This window comes from Notechis scutatus, chromosome 16 (genome assembly GCF_049901735.1).
Source record: "Notechis scutatus isolate UNSWTSFEM ecotype Mainland chromosome 16, rNotScu1.2, whole genome shotgun sequence".
NCBI classification, from domain to species: Eukaryota; Metazoa; Chordata; class Lepidosauria; order Squamata; family Elapidae; genus Notechis; species Notechis scutatus.
Genome location: NC_142024.1, coordinates 1205276 through 1228297, shown reverse-complemented (window position 1 = coordinate 1228297; position 23022 = coordinate 1205276). Strand labels below are relative to the sequence as shown.

Here is a 23022-nt window from a genome sequence, read left to right as displayed (position 1 = left end):
ACAACAGATTTATAAACAGAAGTCAATCTCTTCTTTTAGAGTATTTGGCTGAGTACTGAACCATTTTTTTCTTCAATTGAGCCAGAATAGAGCTTGGAAGGGGCCTTGGAGGTCTTCTAGTCCAGCCCCTTGCCCAAGCCGGAGACCCTAGACCGTTTTAGACAGGTGGCTATCCAAAAATAAAAAACCTCCAGTGATGAAGCTCCCACGACTTCTGGTGGCCACTGGTTAATTGTTTTCATTGTCAGGGTGTTTCTCCTTCATTCCAAGTTGCTTCTCTCCTTGCTTAGTGTCCATCCATTGTTTCTGGTCCTGCCTTCTGGTGCGTTGGAGGATGGGTGGACCCCCCCCCTCTTCTTTGGGGCAGCCCCCCCAATCCTGGAATACTGCTATCATGCCCCCCCCCAGTCCTTCTTTTCTCTAGACTAGCCATACCCAAATCCTGCAACTGTTCTTCCTATGTTTTAGCCTCCAGGCCTTTAATCCTCTTAGTAGCTGTTCTCTGCACTGAGACAATAGCAACTAACCTGCCCTTTTTACTATTTTTGTTAGATAGTTGAAAACCATTATCATGTCTCCCCTCCGGGGTCTCTGCTAAATTTGCAGCTTTCCCCCAAACGTATCTTAGCAGATTGAGTCCCTGAGACCTTTCTTCCTGGTAAAGCCATCCTGTGCATTTCACACACACAAACAAACACCCCGCTGGAGTTGACTATATCTTGTCACCTGTAAAGTTTTCTTTTTCTTCTGAAGAATCCAACCATCTTCCCAGCTTTGGGGTCACCTGCAAACTTCGTAAGTCTCCCGTCTGCTCCCCTTCTCCCAGCCATTAATCCAAAAGTTGGTCAGCCCAGCAGAAATCTGTTATACACGTTTCCTTCCAAATGAAGTGGATGCCATTAATTATAGTGTTCTTTGGCTGCGGTCATTGGGCCAACTGTGAGGCCATTATAACGGCACTTTCATCTACCCCATATCAATAAAGAGAATATCAATAAAGGAGAATATTTGTGGCTGAGGGTTGAGAGGAGGGGTCCTTGGTGCTCTCTGAGCTTGGTTGTTTTCTTGCAGACATCTCATGACCCAGCTAGGGAACATCATCAGTGCTAGAAGGGAGGGGGGTTTTCAGAGAGGAGGAGGAGGAGGAGGAAGAATAAGAAGAGGATAGGAGGAAGAGGATGGGAGGAGGAGGAAGAAGAAAAAGGAGGATGGGAGGAGGAAGAAGAAAAAGAGGAGGAGGAGGAGGAGGACTATGGGGTCCTTGTGCTCTCTGAGGTTGGTTGTTTTCTTGCAGACATCTCATGATCCAACTAGGGAACATCATCAGTGCTAAGGAGAATATCATGAGAGACTAAGATTTTTATCAAGCTCAAATCTGCAGCATTCCCCTGATCTACTAAGCTAAGAACTTGATTTAAGGAGCAGGATATTTATTTGCATTGATAGATCCCTCTTCTCTGCTTGGGGCAGCCAATCTAAGAAGGCAGACCCAAAGCAAAATACCTCAAGTGTCAGTTGCAAAATAATTTTGTGAAGCCCAACATCTCTGTTTGTTACCAGGTAAAACAGGTCACAGGTACCTTCTAGAATCTCCGGGACGTATGATAAGAGGAAGAGTTTTGGGAGACGTCCTAGAAATGCAGAGAATGCGACAACCTGGCCCACAACACACAACCCACAAAAAGCCCACATGCTTCAACGGGGAAAATTTTCTCCTTTTTTTTTTTCATTTTTAATTTACAGCAGAAAGAATATAAAGCATTCAGAAAACATTTTCCATATTTTTTTAAGGGCAATTCAAAAACATTTTGCATGATTTCCAGCAGCTGAGTTCTTCAACAGATCCATTGATTCAGTGATGCTTTTTTTTTTCTTTTTTAAACATGCAGAGTTACAAAAATAAAACTTACAAAAAAAGACATCTATAACTAGGTTTTACATGCAAGTCTCAGGGATTCCCCTCTCCCCCACCCCCGAACCAAAAAAAAAATCTCTGCTTTGGGCACCAAACTACTGTGTGGAACGGCCACGAAGCGTGCAACAGAGGGGGCTCATGTTATATTCTGCATTTCGTTCGCACAAGGGTCGTTCACTTCACACGAGTGAAGTCACACAAGGGAGGAATTCCGGATATATTTTGGGGGGGTGGGTGGGGGTGGGTGGGAGACACGAGAGCGTTCTCCGATCTGGTTTTAGGATCGAGCAAACAGGAGAGGACTTTAGGCCCCATCCTGATGCAGAATCCTGAATCCCCGAGAAGGGACATGCCCCGAAACATGACACGGTCTACACAGAATGTGCCAGAGGTCGTCGATTGCCCCAAAAACTCTTTTGGGATGTGGGCATGGGTGGTGCAAAGGGACTGCAGGTAGTATAACGTTGCTCAACTCGTCTTGCAGGCAGCCTCGGGGTCCACCAGAAGACAGGCTGCCTACCAATCAAGTCTGTATTTGGAAGGAATGATGGTGGAATCACTCCTGAGGTCAATCTTGTGGCCAGGAAAAGCCACATCCATCTGAAGGAAGGTGGCAGCTACTGCTCGGCCAAGGGGTGGGTAGGTCTTCTGTCTGGTCAACCATACGTCAAGAACCTTCTTCAGATGTTGCGGCAACCCTGGTGGACAGCAGGGTCAATGACGCCATCCAGAGAGGGTTGGCGGAACACCTGAAGAAGGTCTTTGACGTGCCTTCAGCATCATGGGCGAGGCAGGGATTCTAAATCGGTTTGTTTTGCGGGTTGAAACAGCCACACACCGCTGCACGGAGCGGCGAGCGTGTACAGCAACGCAACATCACACCCGCCCGGGGATCTTGGGTTGGTCCTGGCAGTGAACAGAAGTGATTAAAAAGAGAGAGAGAGAGAGAAACAATCAGAAACGACAGAAAAGGCACCTGGATCTCAGGCCAGGCCAGGTTCTCCATCGTTGCAGGTTGAGATATGTTGTGCAGAATGGTGAGGACACCGATTCTCACAACCAACCATCCAGAAACAAATGGAATGTTTGAATGAAGCAACTGGGATCCTCGGAGATCCAACTTGCATTCCAGAAGGCCAACTGGCACTAGCAACATGCACCCTGGATGGAGCGGGGGGGCAGAGGGGGGAGCAGACATGGGAGGGATTGAGCGCTTCCTTGGAAGCCACCGCGCACAACTGGATTCCCGGTGTTGCAATGTGCATTTCAACTTGTCGGAAAAAGGATGAATTTTAAAGAATTTTCGTTGGCTGCTCTTCCTCTTTCTCTCTCTCTTTCTCTCTCTCGCTGGAAATAGCAAATATACCATGATACCCCTACGTATCCTTTCCATCTTTTTATTATTATTATTATTATCTTTTTTTAAAACTTTAAAATTATTATTTTTTGTGCAATTTAGTACATCGTCTGACTTTCAGCAGGAAATATGGTCAAGTGAAACTTTTTTTTCTACTTTCGTACTATTTTTGTTTTTTTAATTTTTTTTTTAAAGTTTATGTTCATTCTAAGTGTTTTTTTTTTTTTATTGGAGTGAGTGTATGGTGCTAAGCTAGATACAATTTTGAATTCTTATGATTATCTGCTTTGCAAAATAACTTAATTTTTTTTCCGTTAAGCAATATTAGCATTCACTTTACTTGGCACCATTGGCAAACAAAAAAGAGAGAGAGAAATTAAATAAAATAAGAACAAAATAATAATAATAAAAAAGATAACCCAGGTTAAAAGAAATTTAAAAACTCCTGGTAGCCAAAATCAAATGTAAACATATCTCTTTTTTTTAAAGTAATGTTACTTTGCCTTTTTTTTCCTAAGTCTAAATACATTAGCTCTTTTTTGCTTCTGCAGTTTTATTCATGCTTTAGCAAAATGTTCTTCTAAAGAACATTTAAAATAAAGTTTCTTATAGTGAAATAAAGTTTTTGTTTCGTTTTACAGACCGTAAGCCACTAATGCTTTACTTTTTTCATTTCTTTTTTCCTTGAATTCATGCACCTCTGTTTTAATATATACAATATGTACAAACATCCACACTTTTTTCTTGTTCATTCAGACAAAACTATACAAATACGCAAATTTCTCTTGCCAAGCTATTGACCCTTTGTGAATAAAATATTTAGCAATTAATTAATATATTCCCTCCAATATTTTTTTTTCATTGCCATTTCTAACCATCTCTCTATATACAGAAACTGCCTAGATTTTGATTCATTCTTTTTTCTTTCTTTCTCTTTCTTCTTCTTTCTTTTCTTCTTTCTTTCTTTCTTTCTTTCTTTCTTTCTTTCTTTCTTTCTTTTCTTTCTTTCTTTCTTTCTTTCTTTCTTTCTTTCTTTCTTTCTTTCTCTTCTTTCTTTCTTTCTCTTTTCTCTTCTCTATCTTTCTTTCTTTCCTTCTATTCTTTCTTTCTTTTTCTTTCTTTCTTTTCTTCTTCCTTCTGTTGGTTGGTTGGTTGTTGTTGTTTTTTTGATGAAATAGCCAAAACAATATTTTTTTCTGGGTGGAATGCAGCACCACACCCTTCGTTGATCAGTACTGTCCGGACAGCATCTCTGCACATGACTCAAGTCGAACTAGAGGTCTGCAAATGTTACCAAAAATGCTTTACAAACCCATCGCCATTAAATAAGTAAAACTCTTATGTGAAGTAAGGCCAGAAAATAAAGTGCCAAATATGAGAAGTGCATATGGCAGTTGATAGACTTGAAGGCTTTCAAGAGAGAGAGAGAAAAAAGACACCGATAAAGGAACAGCTCCGCTTGATCTGTTCACCCCGTTCTCTCTCGGCACCCCAACACCAGCCCGCGTTAAAATACCCGTTTGCCTTAAAAAACACTGATACTTCCTGGAAAATAAAAACTCGAGGAGGAAGGGCGCAAAATATCTCTCGGGGGGGTGGGGGGTGGAAAAAAGGGAAGAAAAAAAGGAGGAGGAGGAAAATCAGCCGATCGAAACGGTGGCGGCCTCAACGAAGAACGGAAAAGATGGACGAGCGAGAGGAGGATGGAGATGGACGGAGCAGATGAGACAGAAGGTCCTCTGAGGCGGTTCCCACGGACAAATTCCCACAACGTTATCTCGGAAAGAATTTGCCATTCTCGGATCGGTGGGGGGTGTTTGTTTGTTTGTTTTGCGCAATTAGTATTCGTGTCGTTATTATTATTATTATTAATTTTTTTGGTTTTTTTTTTTTTTTGGTATCGTATTTGTACAGTTCCACACATGGATTTTTTTTTGTGTTTTTTTTTCTTTTCTTTTTTTTGTCGTTTTGAGTTAACAGCCCTCTATGGAAAACAAAAATATATAATAAATATTACATGATCGATTGGATTGCTTCTCGTAACTCGTTTCACAGAGGAATGAAGGAAAACTCATGAAAACGCCTTTCCGGGTGTTGCTCTTTTTCCTCCCCCTCCTCCCCTCCCCCCCTAGACCCCCTTCCCACCCCAGCCCCGTCCCTCACCCCAGCCCCGATGATCCAACCAAAGAGTTGATTTCCAAGGATGCCTTGCTGAACAAATTAAAAATTGTCCGTGAAAGTGCAAATGTAATGACTAAACATTACCGTTTTAAAATCCCGCCGCCGATAAGATTCTCGGCAGCGGCAGTCAAAAGTCTTTTTTTTTCTTGTTTGTTTTTGTTCGTTTTTTTAAATAATCAAAATCATTTTTCTTTTTTTTTTTTTTGTTTGAAATTGTCGTTGCATGTTTCTGTTGAAAACAGAAAAAATAAAAATAAAATAAAATGGAAACAGTCCGAAAAGACGACGGCCCACTCCTTCCCGGGCTGTTATGGGATGCTCTCGTCGCCGCCGGGATCTCGTTCTTCAAGTTCCTTTTTCGAGTCTTTCGCTCTGGGGAGACAAAAAACAGACACACACACACATACACACAAAAGGAAGGAAGAAAGAGGAGAAGGAGATGTAAGGGTCCCTTTCTTAAGAATGTCGGAAATATCGAACGCCTGTCTTTCGCGGTTGAACGCAGGCGCACGGCAACGTATTTAACAGAGAATCAGAGTTGGAAGGGATCTTGTAGGTCATCTAGTCCAACCCCCAAACAGGAGACCCTACATCATTTAGCGACTTCCTCCGCAAGAACGGCAAGGCAGTCCTTGCCTTTTCAGACATATCATTGTCCAATCTGTTCTTTAAAATCTCCAGTGGTTTTTAGTTCTGGGAGGTTTTCTTTTATTTCTCGGTTTATGAGCATTCGTTTTGTGACCGTTCAAAGTTACAAAGGCGCTAAAAAAAGAAAAGCATGGCTTACAACCGTTGGCCCTCGCACTTACATTCGTCACGGTATCCCCATCAAATTCGGGCGCTTGGCGGCTGGTGGTATTTATGGTGGTCGCCACACCCCAGGGTTCATGGAGTCACCATTTTGTGACATTCCCAACTGGCCACATCAGTGGGGGGAGCTGGGTTCACTTAACGACCCTGTGATTCTTTGAACAGCTGCCACGACTTGCTTAACGGTGGCAAAGAAAGGTCCTTAAAAGGTCCAATTATGGGCACCTAATGGCTTAAGAACCGCTTTGCTTAAACAATGGAAATTTCTGGTCCCAATTTTGGTCGTACGCCGAGGACTATACAATGATTGCAGGAAGCTTGCAACGATCCAGAAGGCATAGGTAAGAATATAACCCTTTCCCCCCAGGTGCCAGACCAAATCATCCTTCCAGTTCCACCCAGCAAACTAGCTCAGAAGTATTAGCAAAAAGGGAATTGATGTTGAAGAATTTACATTCATTGAAGAGAAAGGGATTACAAGAGAGCAATCAGACGAGGCACGGGGAAATATACCAGGCGGTTTGCACAACATGCTTGCTGTGTGTGCTCACAGCACCCTCACATTTATTTACGTCTATCCCATCTTTACTATTTTTATAAATAACACAAGGGGGGGGGTGAACATATCGAATACTCCTCCCTCTCTCACCTCCCCAAACAACAACCTTGTGAGGTGAGGTGAGCTTGAGAGAAAGTGACTGGACAAAGTCACCCAGTTGGTTTTCATGCCGAAGGAGGAACCAGAATTCACGGCCACCTGATGATTTATCCCAAATCACCCAGCAGTTTTAATCCCTAAGCTGGGACTAGAACTCATAGTCTGTCCATTTCTAGCCTGGTGCCTTAATAATCACACCAAACTGGCTTTTGCAATGTGTATTGTCCATGGCTTCTTCTCTTCATTTCTCTCCAATCTCTTTGCTCTGCAAAGGGAGATGTGTAAGAAAAGCGACAGCGATATAATGGCAATTGTGTGACATACGAGGCCACAAATGCAGGCATGGGTCCTATTTTTTTCAGCACCGCTGTAACGTCGGGCGGTCACTGAACCGTTGGTAAGCGAGGACACCCCCTATAGCACAACTAGAGGCTATTGTGTAACAAAAGAAGAAGAGTGAGAGGTTCCATTTTCTTGCCCAAGGACAGCAGGCAAACCCCGTAGTCCAGGAGGAGAGCGGGTTTTCAGAGATTTCTCAACAGGAATTTCAAATTTCTAGTTCCGCTGTTATGGGGCTACTTTGGGCCCGGCATGTGAACACAGCCACTGTACTTTGTGAACCCAGGTTTAGAGTTTAGCGTGAACCCTGCCACTGTCTGGCATTCCCCTTTTGCCACGACACAGTGCTCACCCTATGTCATGGCCCTGGTGGAGACTGAGTCCGAGGGAGAGGAGGAAGAGCCCACAGGGAGTGGAAGTGGGGCTCCGGAGGTTACGGAGGCGGCTGGGGAAGGGCGGAGACCGGCTGAGCAGTCAGAGGAGGACCCAGGCCCATCCCCTCTCCATCCTAGGGCACGCAGGGAAGAGAGGATCAGGGAGAGACGTGGTCTACTCTGGAGGAGAGGGCCTTGACCCTCTTCATGGGCTGCAGCTGTGACAATTGAATAAGAGGACGGACCTGCGTATGGGTGAACGCTGGAAACAAAGCCTGGAAATATCTCTAGTTTATAGTTCCTCTCTGAGTTTGGCATCCTTCCCAGTGTGTGTCCTGATATCTGTGGGCGTCCTCCAGCCTGGATTGTGTTGCTTTTTTCCTCCTTCTTGTAACTGTTTGTGGGGGAGTTTTTTGTCTTCCATTAAGGATATTTGGAGTTTAGAAGCAAAGTGAAGGAATAAAAGGGGCTTCACCTGTTTTCTGTGACTGTGTTTGTTTTGTATCCCACCCTGGGTCATCACACCCTAAGTCTTTCCTTTCTGTCCGATGCTAGCCATCTCACTGCACGGACTAGCCCAGGGCGGTCTCCAAACCTGGCCCCTTTAAGCCTCGTGGACTTCCAACTCCCAGAATCCCTCAGCCAGCCACCAAGTCCACAAGTCATAAAGTGGCCAACACACACACACACACACACACACCCTGTGCTAGTTCATGCAATAAAGATGGTGAGTATCAGACCAAAAGGAAACTGAGCTAGGGAAAAATTGATGCTGGCTGGGGGATTCTGGGAGTTGAAGTCCACATGTCATAAAGGGGCCAGGTTTGGAGACCCCCAAGCAAGCAAAGCCATCAGGGAAAGGCATCCAGGAGCAAAGAAACCCCTTTTGGCCCCGCTCCCCCCCCCCCCCACCCAAGGAAGAGAAAACCAAGGAGGTCAGGCACATTACTCTCTTGCAATCCGTTTCTCTCCAATCTCTCTGCTCTGCAAAAGGGGGGAGGCGTGTGAGAAAGACGGGAGCTCCTGCGCTGCATTTTGGAGGTGGAACGGCGTGCTCCCCCATGCAAGACCTCTGTTCCCGCCGTCAGAACCCCCTGTGCCGGGCTGCGCAGGGCGGACGGTTTCAATCAGACATGCCAAACTCATGCCAAACCTAGATTAACCGGACTGGCTGGCTGGGCCAAGGAAAAAAGCAAGTCATGCTTGCCCGGTGCCATGGGTGTTCGCCCGGTTGTGAGGATACATGCAAACCCTCCCAGCGTTGGCAAGAAGGCGGAAGCGCCGAAACCTTTCCTTGGGATGCTCGTGTGAAAAATCAAAGGATGCTTCATGATGAACTGGACCACCTTCCCCCTCCTCCCCCGAGCTGCAGCAAACTCAGTTTCAAAAGAGACCAAACCCCACAGGTTATGCTGACGAGGCGATGCTGAACGTCACGACTGACCCTGGCTCCGTCCATCCCCCCCGCGCAACAGAAAAGCAGGTGCACACCTGAAGGGGGAAATCTCTTTATGGTTTTTTTGTTTTCTTTTTTCTGAAATGAACCAGTGGATGGCTGGTCCAAAAAGATCCTAACCAGGCGAAGGACCTGAAATCGTCCTGCGTTTTGGAGGAAAACGTTTCCACGGAGGCTGAATTGAAGGCAAGGTTCCCTAACTTGCACCCAGGCAGATGTGTAAGACACGCAAGTATTTCAATCCCTACCTTCCTCCTCCAATTCCTTTCCCAACTCTTGTTTTACTTCAAGGCTTCAATTTTTTAAAAAAGAAGACTTTGGGTCAAATAGCAAAAGCACTTAGTGTTATATACCGCTTTACAGTGCTTTACAGCACTATAGAGGAGCAGGGAGAGAGTTCGAGTGTTCCCGGTGTGTAAAGTAGAACCCGAATTGCTCCGAAGTCACTGAAAAGTTTTGGAGGTGGGACACCGATGTTTCCCTCACCGTAAAACCCATCTGATAATACAAAGAGAAGAGATGAAGGTCGAAATCCTTGGTGCTCTATTGAGTTTGGCCTCTTTGTTCATAGACATTTCATTACCCAACTAGGTGACGTCATCAGGGCTAGAAGGGAGTGGGGTTTGAGGAGTAGAGGAAAGGGAGGAGGAGGAGAGAAAAGGAAGAAAGAAGGAGAAGGGAGGAAGAAGGAAGGAGGAGAAGGAGGACTATGGGGTCCTTGGTGTTCTCTGAGCTGGGTTTTTTGCTCACAGACGTTTCATTACCCAACTAGGTAACATCATCAGAGATATTGAGTGTGGAGTTTGCTCCCTCTTACCCTACCAAGTGTTGGGGAAGGTGTGATTCTCCACACACACACACACCCTTGTAGCTCCTTGATTACTTTCTACTTGTTTGTCTGGTGTTAATCCCTGCTTATCCGGGTTGTTATAGAGGATGCCTTTTTGTTTCCTTATCCGCTTTTTATTGTCTTTTTGAAGGGTGTGCAAATGTGATGTAGAGCTTTGGGGGGGCTGTTACAAGCAATCTGGCCTGGGGATCCCTTCCCAAGGCCATTCTCTGAAGCCTTGGAGGAAAAACACCTGAATCCACACGCAGATTTAAGCCAGACCTACCGGTCTTTCCATGACACATTTAAACGTGCTTGCTTTTATCCCAGATAAGTTTTTAAATTTTATTTATATATATATATTTTATATATATATATATATATATATATATATATATATATATATTTATATATATATATATATATATATATATATTAAATATATATATTTTATATATATATATATTTTTCGTAGATTTTCACAGGTACAGGTATGCAGGTCTTGGCCTGTTCAGGTCAAACACGCCAAGACCTGCATATACTGTATGTATGTATGTATGTATGTATATGTATGTATGTATGTATGTATGTATGTATGTATGTATGTATGTCTGGTATTCAGCTTTGTTCGGGTATTTTCCCACGTCATTGTAGTTGTGCTTTTAAAGTTGTAGCAACATTTCGGCAGAATCTCATCCGCCATCATCAGGCTTCTGTATTGTGTTTGTCTGTGAGTCAGGCTTTCACAGCCGTTTCTGTTACTAAACGTTGCTACAACTTTAAAAGCACAACTATAATGACGTGGGAAAATACCCGAACAAAGTTGAATACCACACACACACACACAAACACACACACAGACACACACACACAGACACAATCTTATTTGGATAGTTAATACGGATGTTGGCTTAATTCTGTTTGTCTGAAGACGGCCTTGCAACCCCGATTTCCCTTCCTCGCCCACGTAATGGCCCACCCACCCAAATTCCAACAAGCATGGATTTGGGGCCGATTAGAAATCCTTGCCCAGGAATTTGTGTGATGTACACAAGCAATGGAGGAAGCAGGGGTTCTACACATGCCAGCATTGTCTGTAGTTTACATTAGACCAGGGTTTCTTTGCCCTCCCCCCCCCCCTCCAAATGTGGCCCCTTTAAGACTGGTGGACTTCAACTCCCAGAATCCCTCGGGAGGAATTCTGGGAGTTGAAGTCTGCCAGTCTTAAAGAGGCCACGTTTGGAGACGCTTCCATTCACCCACCGATCTAGATGGAGATTGCTGGAAGCGACTGAAAGGGGGGGCATCTCTCAGAGCAGAGAATATGGCATCCAAGCACCCCAATTCTCAAATGCCAGCCCTCCCCTCCCACAAAAAATGCTGGAGGCAGGCACAGCGCAACCAGAACAGACAACATGGTCAGCCAGAGGTAAGATGGATAGATGGACACCCGCAGCGGGAATCAGTTACCTCTTAAGAGCACCAAGGGGTTAGTTTAGAAATGGGGGGGTCAGCCTCTCTTTTTCCAGATCCCCCAATTGGGTGGCAAAGCAAAAAGAGAGTGAGGGCCAAGGAGAAAGAGAGCGAGGGACATGTGGCACAGATCTGGACTTCGAAAGCATCCAGCTCCTGAAAGAATCAAACGGAAGAAAATTACTTTGGGGTCTCCTCGGTTCGGACATCGCTGCCGTGACCTGACCATGGGCAGCAAGGGACGTCTTCTTGGTCCCGCTTTGAGGTCCTTCGAGACTAATTATGGTGACTGTGGGGTCAACCGGGCTGCAGTCTAACAGAATGGCAGAATTGGAAGGGACCTGGGAGGTCTTCTAGTCCAACCCACTGCCCAAGCAGGAGACCGGGCCTATAGCATTCCGGCCAAGTGGCTGTCCAGTCTCTTCTTGAAAACCTCCAGTGATGGAGCCCCCACAACCTCTGAAAGCCTATTGATTACTGGATCTGGAATTGTCGAGTAACGTGGTTGGAAGGGACCCTGGAGGCCATCTAGTCCAACCCCCTTCTCATGGACCACTGATTCTATATTTAATTATGCAAGCCAAGCTAGAAATCGTGTTCCAGATGCAACCCATCTGGGATTATTTCTAGATGATATTCTCCAGCCATCTTAAAGTGATGCCCTTTCAAGATAGGGTGGCATATTCCCTTCTTGGTTTTCACAAAAGTAGGAATAAGGTTGAAACTTTTTCAAAGTCTCTTGCTTGGGAAGATTCTGTTTGTTTGTTTTCCTGGGGTGGGGGGGGTGACCTGGGTTGCTGGTCCCTGGAAGGCCAGCTGCTCTGCCCCCTTGGTGGGCACGGCCATGAACGTGGCGATGGGGGAGACTGTGGGAAAACGTGGCAGCCAGCTGGTTCTTCAGGGCCTCTCCCGGGCATCGCAGGAAACGTGACTCGGGAGGAGGGCAAGTCTGCCTCACGTTAAGAACCTTCCTGATGGGACATCCATCATGGCTTCCCACGAAGAACTGCCCAGTTGCGCTCCCAGCATTAATCACATGGGCTCCCAAGAAATCCTCACACCTTTGCAAGCCACCACAAGTCCTTTCCCCGTTCTTGAGCTGATCCCCTGGACTCAGGAACTCAGGACCTCAAGGTCTGGCCCATTTGGGGCATCAGCTGGCCGGCCAGTCCCAACCCTCCCCTCTGGCTCACTCAATGCCCAGCCGCCATTTCCCAGAAGTGCTCCAGAATAATTCTGACCCGCCCGGCCACCGAACCGAGCCCCACTTTGCTTTGGGCCATTTCCGTGCCATGAATATTCTCGTATGGTTGACATGCTGGTACGTTCTGGCTGAGCGCGGCGGTTTCAGCCCAGCTTGGCGGAAATGGTAAGAAGATTCCTGCGTCCCCTTCCTTCCCCCCGTCTCTCCGCATGCCCCACATGATGGATGGACAGATCCCCCCACTGCTCGGTTTTTCCTTTCATGCACCTTATTGGACGTCCTGCAGACGGTTGCAAGCAGCCGGGTTAGTAGCTGCAGCGGAGTTACGTCTCCTTTGGGCCGGGGCAACTCGATGGGATGTGAAAACTCGGTGCATTCTCGTCTCAGCTGCAGCCCCCCCCCCCCATGCAAGCAAGCACAAAAGCGAGAGAAAAACCCGAGACATATAAATATATATATCTTGAGATATATATAGATATATATTAAAATGGAAGAGAAACAATCCGGAAGGCAGCTGAACTCACCCTTTTGTAACGTCTATGATCCATCAGAGGGCTTCGAATGAGCAAAACAATAGCAAAGAGCTATTAGCATATATTAGCATATCGGCAGCAACAGAGAACTTGGGGGGGGTGGCGGGGAAAGGGGTCTGAGAATATTCTGGCTGGCGGGAAGCGGACATTTCCGGGACCACTTTTCAAATAGGGGGATGGGGTCACCGAACATCCTGACTCCTAGGGCTGGGAAGGGGCCGTGGAGATCTTTTCACCCAACCCTTTGATCAAGGAGGAGATCCTAGGCCATTCCAGACAACTACCTGTCCAGTTTCTTTGTATCGTGGTGACCAGAACCGGACACACCGTTCCAAGCAACCCCTGTTCTTCACTGAGATGACTAGGCCACGCCTACGTACACCAACGATGCTCTTGCTAACTGCCGTGTGTCATAGGTCCATGTATATGTATTGATGTGCACGAGATAGAATACCTCTTCTACCAACCATAGAGGGAGGCACACCCAGGTAGTTGCAGTCCCACAAAACAGAATATTTAACAATAGCTACAGGATATATTTGAGTATATTGGTCAAAGTCCCTTAACCGATTAGCTAAGGCAGTGCTTCTCAAACCCGGCGACCTTTAAAGACGGGTGGACTTCAACTCCCAGAATTCCCTAGCCAGCCATACCTATAACATGCTGGCTGAGGAATTCTGGGAGTCTTAAAAGTTGACAAGGATGACAAGCACTGCTTGAAGGTTGACAGCCTCAGCCAAGGGGAGCAATCTTCCTACGGACTAGCTGTCAACTTGTAAAATGTTCCTATGCATGTTTTGAAGTTGCCATAAACAAGGGAGGGGAGGGGAATCCAAGGGAGGGGAGGGGAATCCAAAGGAGAAGTACGGCAGTTTAAAACCAGAAGTACATTCCCCTCTTATCTTAAAAAAATTGTAGCCTAGGCTACCGGATCTTCCGCCCGGAAAAATGCTTCATTGGAGAATCTGATTGATGACACACCCGGGGGGGGGAGGGGGAAAAACAGGGTCGCGGGGGACTGTAAATGACGTAGGCCAGAGTTGGCTTCATTTAGGTTCATGCCGGCATGTTGCTCCTAATAAATCTTTTGGATTCTTTTGAAGCTTAAACTTGGGTCGAGGCTCATGATTTAATTAGGGCGATCTCCCGGAACCCTGACATTAGCGCCCTGTCACTTTCAAAAATACCGGTAGCTATGCGGGGCAATGTTTTTTTATCAGAAATAAAACAAAAAAAGTTGGTAAGGTTGGACACGCAACAAAACACCAAGGAAGACGTCGCTCAACTCAACAGCAGTGTATAATGACGGTCTTCAGTTCAGAAGATAGCCTACTGAACTACCGTCACCTAGGGCCGGTCCCACTGAGTTCAATGGGTAGGACTGATCACCACATCTGCTGCCTTATGCAATGGATGAAAGACCACTTATCTGGCCGGTGGTTCCACTGAACACCTTGAGAACTTCTGGACTCCTAGAATCCCAAGACAGCCAAGCTACTTGAGATGACTTCCTGTCCCTCAATCACCCGCCATTCAGATGGTCCTCACTGAAGGACCCCTTGCTCAGCAACCATTCAAACGTACAACGGAGTTGAACTTAATTACAACCAGTCCTTGTAGTTCTGGCTCTTGCAGCGTGGCCTCTGTGTACATGTGATTGTGATCCAGAGACATCACAACTATAACGACGAAGTGAGCCCCCATCATACGATTGCAATTTCTGACATTTCCTCCTGGCTTCCCATAAGGAAAGTCAATGGGGAAGCCGGCGGGAAATCGGAAGCCACAGACATGTGAGGATAGCAATCGCGATGGCTAGAACTGCTACAGCTAACTGTTATTTATGGCATGGTCATGTGGTGGCACACTTTGGAACTGTGTCACTCAGTGACTTCCGGTCCCAATAACCACAGTAAACTACTTGTAATCTCGATTCTTCACAGGCAGAATCTGGAGTGGGTCCGGTTCAACATCTGATGGAACAACAGTGGTACCTGGGTACTCATCGTTAATTGGTTCCGGGAGCTCAACGAGCACCAAAGACAATGAGTACCAAGCAAAATTTTCCCATAAGGAAAATCACAAGGCAGCCGACACCAACAAGTTCTGACTAGCGCATTGGGTACCCCCCCAAAAAACCCAGCCGTTTTGAGTTCTTCCAACCCCAGACTAGCCTTGGCTAAGATGGTCCTTCAAAGAGAGAAGATGAAATAGATCAGAAGAGGCTGGAGGACAAGTTGTCCCTCAAGGAGGTTTGGGAGAAAGGAAAGAGACATTCTGACCGGGTCTCCGGAAGACATATTTAGTGTACCAATTGCCATGCATCTTTTTTTTTTAAAAGTAGACCAACTTATCTCATTGGTAGGACTTCATATTTCATTTAAACTATGGTGATCTGACCAACTTATCTCACTGGTAGGACTTCCTGTTCCGTTGACTCTATGGTGATTTAACCAATTTATTTCAAGGACCAACTTATTTCACTGGTAAGACTTCCTGTTCCATTGACTCTATGGTGATTTAACCAACATATCTCACTGGTAGGACTTCCTGTTCCGTTGACTCTATGGTGATCTGACCAACATATCTCACTGGTAGGACTTCCTGTTCCGTTGACTCTATGGTGATCTGACCAACTTATTTCACTGGTAGGACTTCCTGTTCCGTTGACTCTATGGTGATTTAACCAATTTATTTCAAGGACCAACTTATTTCACTGGTAGGACTTCCTGTTCCATTGACTCTATGGTGATTTAACCAATTTATTTCAAGGATCAACTTATTTCACTGGTAGGACTTCCTGTTCCATTGACTCTATGGTGATTTAACCAACATATCTCACTGGTAGGACTTCCTGTTCCGTTGACTCTATGGTGATTTAACCAACATATCTCATTGGTAGGACTTCCTGTTCCGTTGACTCTATGGTGATTTAACCAACATATCTTATTGGTAGGACTTCCTGTTCTGTTGACTCTATGGTGATTTAACCAACATATCTCACTGGTAGGACTTCCTGTTCCGTTGACTCTATGGTGATTTAACCAACTTATTTCACTTGTAGGACTTCATATTTCATTTAATCTATGGTGATCTGACCAACTTATTTCACCAATAGGACTTCATGTTCTGTTGACTCTCTGGTGATCTAACCAAGTTATTTCAAGGACCAACTTATCTCACTGGTAGGACTTCCTGCTTCCGGTGACCCCCTGATCTTCTGCTAAACACCTTTGCATCCTTAAACCCCTGCTACAAAAACCCCCTCACAGGCCAGTTTATATCTACAGATGCAAAGCATGTGGTGCGAACCTCCCTCAACAAGCTGAGATAACCTGGGGCCCAAATTATGATGTGGGAGGGAGAATTAGGAACTCTGAAGAGGATAAATGGTTGGCTTGCAGCTGCTGAAGACACTAATTTTGCTCCTTAAAATGCCTGGGTCTCTTTTGGAAACAGATTCTGGACGCTGAGTGACCAAGCAAGGTTTGGAACAGCCCCTGAATCAATCGTTTTTCTCTCCTCGGGTAGATGGAGAAACTTCACACTCCGCTGATTTTCAAGAGCAAGAATTTCAAAGCACCCAGAACTGTAAACCACGTTTATCAGCCTCTGTTTGACCTAGTTGGGACATCCTCCCGCAAGACCCCACCAGCAGGAGCAAATGCCGTTCCCCTGCTGCGTATCGGGTGGAGGTGCATATATATATATCTGAATTTTCCCCAAGAGGAGGGATGATCCAGTGGGAAATGGGAGGGTTTGGGTTGGTTTGGGGACATTTCCGCCGATGAATGCTGCTTTCTTTCAACATCGTTGAGGTCTTCTAGTCCAACCCCTGATCAAGCAGGAGATCCTACACCAGGGGTGACTAACCTTTTGGGGCTCCTATGCCGAACACTGTGTGTGCGCTCACATGCCAGAACCCAGAAGGCAATGCGCGTGGGGCCCCCCCCATGCCCCCTGCACATAATTCTCCCACGCCCCTTTACCTGCACTGCGCACGCATGCGCCTCCCAGCTGATTTTGGGGCCATTTGAGGCCTTTTCGGCCTCCCAGAGGCTCGAGGGAGCCTCTGCAGCCTTTGGAGGCGAAAAAATGGGCCCGTTCGTCACTTCCGGTATTTCCAGAAATACCAGAAGTGACGAAACGGGCCTGTTTTTCGGCCTCCAAAGGCTGCAGAGGCTCCCCTCAAGCCTCCGGGAGGCCGAAAAAAGCCTCAAAGAAGGCTGAATATCAGCTGGGAGACGCGCATGCATGTGCAGTGCAGGTGAGTTTGGCAGGGGCCCACGTGCCCATACAAATGGCTCTGCGTGCCCCCCGTGGCACACGGCACAGGTTCCCCATCACGGCCCTAGACCATTCTGGACCAATGGCTGCCCAGTGCCTTCTTGAAGACCTCCAGTGATGGAGCGCCCACAACTTCTGCAGGCAAGCCGGACGTTCCCTGATCTGGGGTTGTAGAATCAGAGCGTTGGAAGGGACCTTCTTGGAGGTCTTCTATCTAGCCCAACCCCCCAGTTTGAACCCCATTCCGCTCAAATGGCGGTCCGGCCTCTTCTTAAAAACAACTCCAGTGTGACGGGCAGCGTGTCAACTTGTAAAACATCCCTACACTTGCTTCCAAGTTGCCATAAGAAAGAGGAGGGGGAGGAGGAGGGAAGGACTGGAGAAGCGTACAGCAAATGAACTTAGAAGGACGTTCTAACTTTATCTTTAAAAAGATTCTAGCTAAGCTACTGAAGCTTTTGCCCGTGAAAAACTTGAATTGGAGAACGTGATGGATGACCTTAGCCCGTGTCTGTGCTTAATTGGAGAAATTGATTTAGGGCACACCCGGGGGAGGGGAGGGGGGGGGGAAGCACAGGGTCACAGGTGACTGTAACTATGTATGCCAGAGTTGGCTTCCTACAGGTCATGCCAGCATGTCGCTCCTAATGAATCCTCTGAATTTTTTTTGAAGTTTGGCTCGAGGCTCATGAGTTAATTAGGGCGATCGCTGGAATCCTGACACAGTGCACCCTTGCAGTACGAAAGCTCCGTGCACACATTTAACCATCATGCCACGGGGCAAGATTTTGGCAACGAACACTGGTCATCTTGAAATGAGGTTCCCCTTTCAGACGGACAGGCCGTGGTCCGAGCCGTCTCTCCCTCCCCGGGACACACACCCCCTCTCCAAGGGACATCTAGCCGTGCCTCACCTGTGGCGACAGCGCTGTAAGAACCTCATGATCTTGCGAGCAGCTTGGTCCTGCTTCTTGGTGAGCAGGCTGCTTCTGTTGGAGAGGAGAGAAAGGGGGGACAGACACATAAAATGTTGGGTGATTTAGAACCCAGAACATTTTTGGGGGGTGGGGTGGGGTTTGCCTGCATGTCAAGAATCGGAGTTGGAGAGGGGTCCTTGGTGCCCTCTGAGCTTGACTGGTTCCTCGCAGGTGTTTCATTACCCAACTATGCATACAGAGAGCAAACCCTACTCTTTTCTAGCACTGATGATGTTACCTAGTTGGGTAATAAAATGTCCGCAAGAAAATAGCTCAGGGAGCATCAAGGACCCCAGATCTTCCTCCTCTTCTCCTTTTCCTCTCTCCTTTTCCTTCTCCTCTCCTTCTCTCCTCCTCCTCTCCTTTTCCTCTCTAATTCTTTTCTTTCTCTCCTTCTCTCCTCTCCTTCCCTCCTCCTCTCCTTTCTCCTTTTCCTTCTCCTCTCCTCCTCCTCCTCCTCCTCTCCTCTCCTCCCTCTCCTTCTTCTCTCCTTCTAATTCTTTTCCTTCTCCTCTCCTTCCCTCCTCCTCCTCTCCCCCACCTTCTCCTCCTCGTTCTTCTCTCCCCTTTCGTAAGTTTCCATCTGTTGCTTCTTGTCCTGCCTTCAGGTGCTTTGTAGACCCCCGCTACCTCTTTGGGGCAGCCCTTCAAATACTGGAAGGCTGCCATCCTGTCACCCTTCTCTTTGTTAAACTCAGGTCCTCAAAACCATCCATCGTCCTTACCTCCCCCCCCAAAAGGCCCACCTGAGCTTCTGCTGCATGAGAGCTGCGGTCCGGCGGTTTTGCCTCCTCTTGCCAAATTCTTTGTAGCTGCGATAAAATTGCTGGATGAGAACGGCGGCTCTCCGGCTTTGCTGGAATTTCTTCTGCTCGTAGTAACTTCGGAATTTGCTCTGGATCAAGATGGCAGCTTGGATCATCTTTTTATAAAGTGCATACTGCGTGGGGAAGGGGCGGGAGAAGGCACGGGGAGGGGCGGGATTGGCAGGAGGGGGGTGGGAAAGAGAGAGGAAAGAAACTGAAGCCGCTCGCCCCGAGTTGAACAAGGGCTGGCTAGCCCAGATCTCCTGGCTGTGTACAGGCAAACATGCTACTCTTCGGGAGAATCAAGCGGCATTTTAGAGTCTTAAGTTTTCCAATCGTGGCAACTTGACGACCTGTGGACTTCAACTCCCAGAATTCCACAACCAGCGTGGAGGTCTTCTTTGGCTGTGTGTGTGTGTGTGTGTGTGTGTGTGTGTGTGTGTGCCTGAACAATTCCCTCCTCCCCCTTTTATAGGACAGGCTGGCCATCCGTAGCAAAGCAGCGGTTACCGAGACCCAGTGGTATGCTGACGGTTCGCACCGGTTCTAGCGATCCGGTTGCGCTAGTCAGCAGTTGGCCCCACCCACCCGCCCCGCCCTTTTCTGTCTTATATTTCCTTTGTTTGTAAGTCAGCTGGTAAGGCAGCTGTTTTCCTCGCCAACGGTAAGTTCTCATGCTTAAAATTGCCCGTTTCTAGAACGCTCCGCGTGCCCCCCACAGAACCGGCAGTAAAACATTTGGAATTCCACCACTGGTCGTAGCCAAACCAACCAACGTTTCTCCCTTGCCAAGACCTGTGTGCAAAGCTCACAAACTGGGTTGTGTATTTATGGCGTCATTACCTTCAAGGCTATCCAAGTAAGCTTGGGAGGGAGAAACAGAAAATACAAGATTAACGTTAACAAGTCGGCCCCGTCCGTCATCGGTGGTACTAAGCGAGCCTCCCGCTCAGCTTCTCGGGAAGTGGAGAGAAGCTGGAGGCTTCAGCGGAGTCGTGCAAATGGGTGTGGAGCGTGGCGTCTTCTTGGAACTGCTCCACACCCGTTTGCACTGCACAGGTGACCCCCGAGGACACAGGAAAACCTCCAAGTGGCCTCAGTGGCTCTCTAAAAAGAAGGATGCAAATGACCAGCTTTGTCTTCAAGGAGCATCAAATCCTTCCGTTTCCCCACCATTCGCTCAGAAGTGAAGAAGCTTCTCAGGTGAGAAGCGAGACCTCTTCAAGGGAAAAAACCACCAAGGAAGTCCAGTGGCCTCTTGAAAAAGCACCTTTGGGACAAAGATAATCCTTCAAGTGACCTGAAGGACTCTCTTTAAAAAAGGATGCAAATGAGCAGCTTTGTCTACAAGGAGCATCATCATCAATCCTTCCGTTTCCCCACTATTCGCTCAGAACTGAAGAAGCTTCTCGGGTGAGAAGTGAAACCTCTTCAAAGACAAAAAAACAAAAAACCCAAGAAAATCCATCTGCCTTTTGGGGGGGAAAAAAGCACCTTTGGGACACATGAACAAAAGCATCTCCTTAAGGAGGCAGGGAGGCAGCTGAAGCCCTTCCACGCCAAGTCTGAGAGCTTTACGTGGTCTCGATGCCTTGAGTGGCCAAAATGGATGAAGAGTGGGGAGTCCTTTCCAGAGAAACGCTCCCCCCCTCCCCTCGGGGGGTCACCGCGGCCGAAAGGGTTTGGGTGAGGTGAGGTGGAGGTGCCAAGCGGACCAACGGGTCTCTGGAGACGGGCCAACGGGGTCGCCCTCACCTGCTTGTATTTCCGGTAACAACGCTGAATGACGGCCGTGGCCACTTCCTGTTGCTCCCGGAGGGGACGTCCCTGAGGAAACAATAAAGCAGCACAATCACCTTCTGGAAGAAAGGGATGCGGGAGAGAAGGAGGGCATGGCGGGAGGCTAGTCCTCAGGGAAGGGGGGAAGCCGCCAGAGAGGTGGATTCCTCAAACAATTCACGGAGGAATGAAGAATTAAGAGTAGGATAGCATCAGACAGGATACAGAACAGATTACAGGATATAGAACAGAACAGATCAAAACAGAACAAAATAGAACAGAACAGAATACAGAACAGAATACAGAACAGAATAGAATATAGAATATAGAACAGAACAGAATAGAACAGAATAGAATGGAACAGAACAAAATATAGAATATAATAGCCCTTAGATTTATATGCCGCTTCACAGCCCTCTTTAAGTGTTTTACAGGGTCAGCCTCTTGCCCTCAACAATCTGGGTCCTCATTTTACCGACCTCGGAAGGACGGAAGGCTGAATCAACCTAGGTCAGGATCGAACTGCGGGCAGTGGGGCAGAGTCAGCCTGCCATCCTGCCTTCTAGCCCCTGCGCCACCACAGCTCCGCCGTCCTTTTGCCAGGGACTGGCCTTCCTCCCAAGGCACCCGAGAGCAGGCATCTCTGCCGCCACCCCCCCCCCGGCTTCCTCGCGGCTTCTCGCCCCCCACCTTGTATTTCCTGAAGGCGGTCTGGACCAGCTTGGCGGCTTCGTAGAGCTCCCGTTGCTCGTGGTCGGAGAGGGTCAGCTGTGCAAACTCGTTTTCCACCTTGTCACCGGCGGAGGCGCTTAGGAACTCGGACCAGTCTGTCGCCGAGGGGAGGCTGGGCTTCTCAAAAGCCATCGCATTGACTGGCGAGCCGGAGGGGCTGCGGCTGGTGTGGGGCGAGGGGGTCGGGCACCCACCGTAGAGGCTTCTGCAACGGAGGGGAGGGCCGGAGCATCAGGAGGGGCTGCCCGGCCCGGGAAAAACGGGGCAGGCGGGCGAGTGGAGTGGGGGGGGGGGAGTGGGAATCCTCAGGAGACATTGGGCGAGCCCTGAAGGCGTTCCCTAGTTGGGTCATGAAACGACTGCAGGAAAACCTCAGGGAGCACCAGGACCCCGCGGCCCTCTTCCTCCCCCCCTCCCCTCCCCTTTTTCCTTCTCCTCCCCTCTTTCTCTCCTCCTTTCTCCTCCTTCTCTTTCCTCTGCTCCTCTCCTCCCCCTTGTTTGTCCTTGTCCTTCTTTCTTCTCCTCCCTCTACTTCTCCTCCTCCTCTTCCTCCCTCTCCCCTTCTTTCTTCTCCCCTCCTTTCTCCTCCTCCTTTCTCCTTCTCCTTCTTTCCTCCCTCTCCTTTCTCCTCCCTCTTTGTCCTTCTCCTCCCCTCTCCTCCTCCCCTTTTCTTCCCCTCTCCTCTCCTTTCTCCTCCTCCTTTCACTCCTCCTCCTCCTTTCCCCCCTTCCCCACGAACCTTATCTGAGCAGCGCTGGGCACGCGGTCCACGTCGGCCAGGTAACTGGCCAGCCAGCTCATGGAGGTGCTAATGGCCGCGCTTTCCGTCCTCTCCACCTGAGACGCCTCTTCGGACGGCATGAAATTCTCCTGCTTGATCCTCTCCGGGGTGGCTTCGATGATGTGCTCGGCCAGGGTCATCATGGTGACCTTTTGGGGGGGGGAGGAGAAGGAGATCCTACTCAGCCCAAGCCCCTCGGGCGGCAGGAAGCCCACTCTACTAGCCCAGCTTAGAATCGGGAGGCTGGAGGGAATCTCAGAGGTCAACCAGTCCAACCTCCCCTGCCCAAGGCCGGAGTCCTTATACCCTTCTGGACAAACGAGGGTCCAATTTTCCCACTCGGTACCTCCAACAGACTTAAGTCTATACTTTTGTGGACTGAACCCTTTTCTATATCTCTACAGGCAGTCCCCGACTTGCAGCGATTTGTTTAGTGACCATCTGAATTTGCAAGGGCGCTGAAAAAAGGGACTTATGACTGTTTTTCACACTTACGACCACTTACGACTCTGTAACAGCCGTTGCGTAGCC

At 47.9% G+C, this 23022-nt stretch overlaps 1 protein-coding gene across 5 annotated transcripts in view; it reads right to left on the bottom strand.

The window, feature by feature from the left end:
• Positions 1–2152: 2152 nt before the first annotated feature.
• The window catches only part of CAMTA1 (calmodulin binding transcription activator 1), a 256312-nt gene continuing 235442 nt past the window's right edge, over positions 2153–23022 (bottom strand). For 2 of the 5 annotated variants that reach the window (XM_087944631.1, XM_087944636.1), the window contains 7 exons: positions 22450–22640; positions 21669–21915; positions 20955–21026; positions 20043–20063; positions 19140–19333; positions 18331–18405; positions 2153–5825 (listed from right to left, as the gene is read on the bottom strand). In XM_087944631.1, the coding sequence (XP_087800757.1) occupies positions 5762–5825; positions 18331–18405; positions 19140–19333; positions 20043–20063; positions 20955–21026; positions 21669–21915; positions 22450–22640 (864 nt within the window). In that variant the 3' untranslated portion in view covers positions 2153–5761. Of the gene's footprint in view, positions 5826–13120; positions 13152–18330; positions 18406–19139; positions 19334–20042; positions 20064–20954; positions 21027–21668; positions 21916–22449; positions 22641–23022 lie in introns of all 5 variants that reach the window. The other 3 variants (XM_087944632.1, XM_087944634.1, XM_087944633.1) reach the window with 3 other exon arrangements.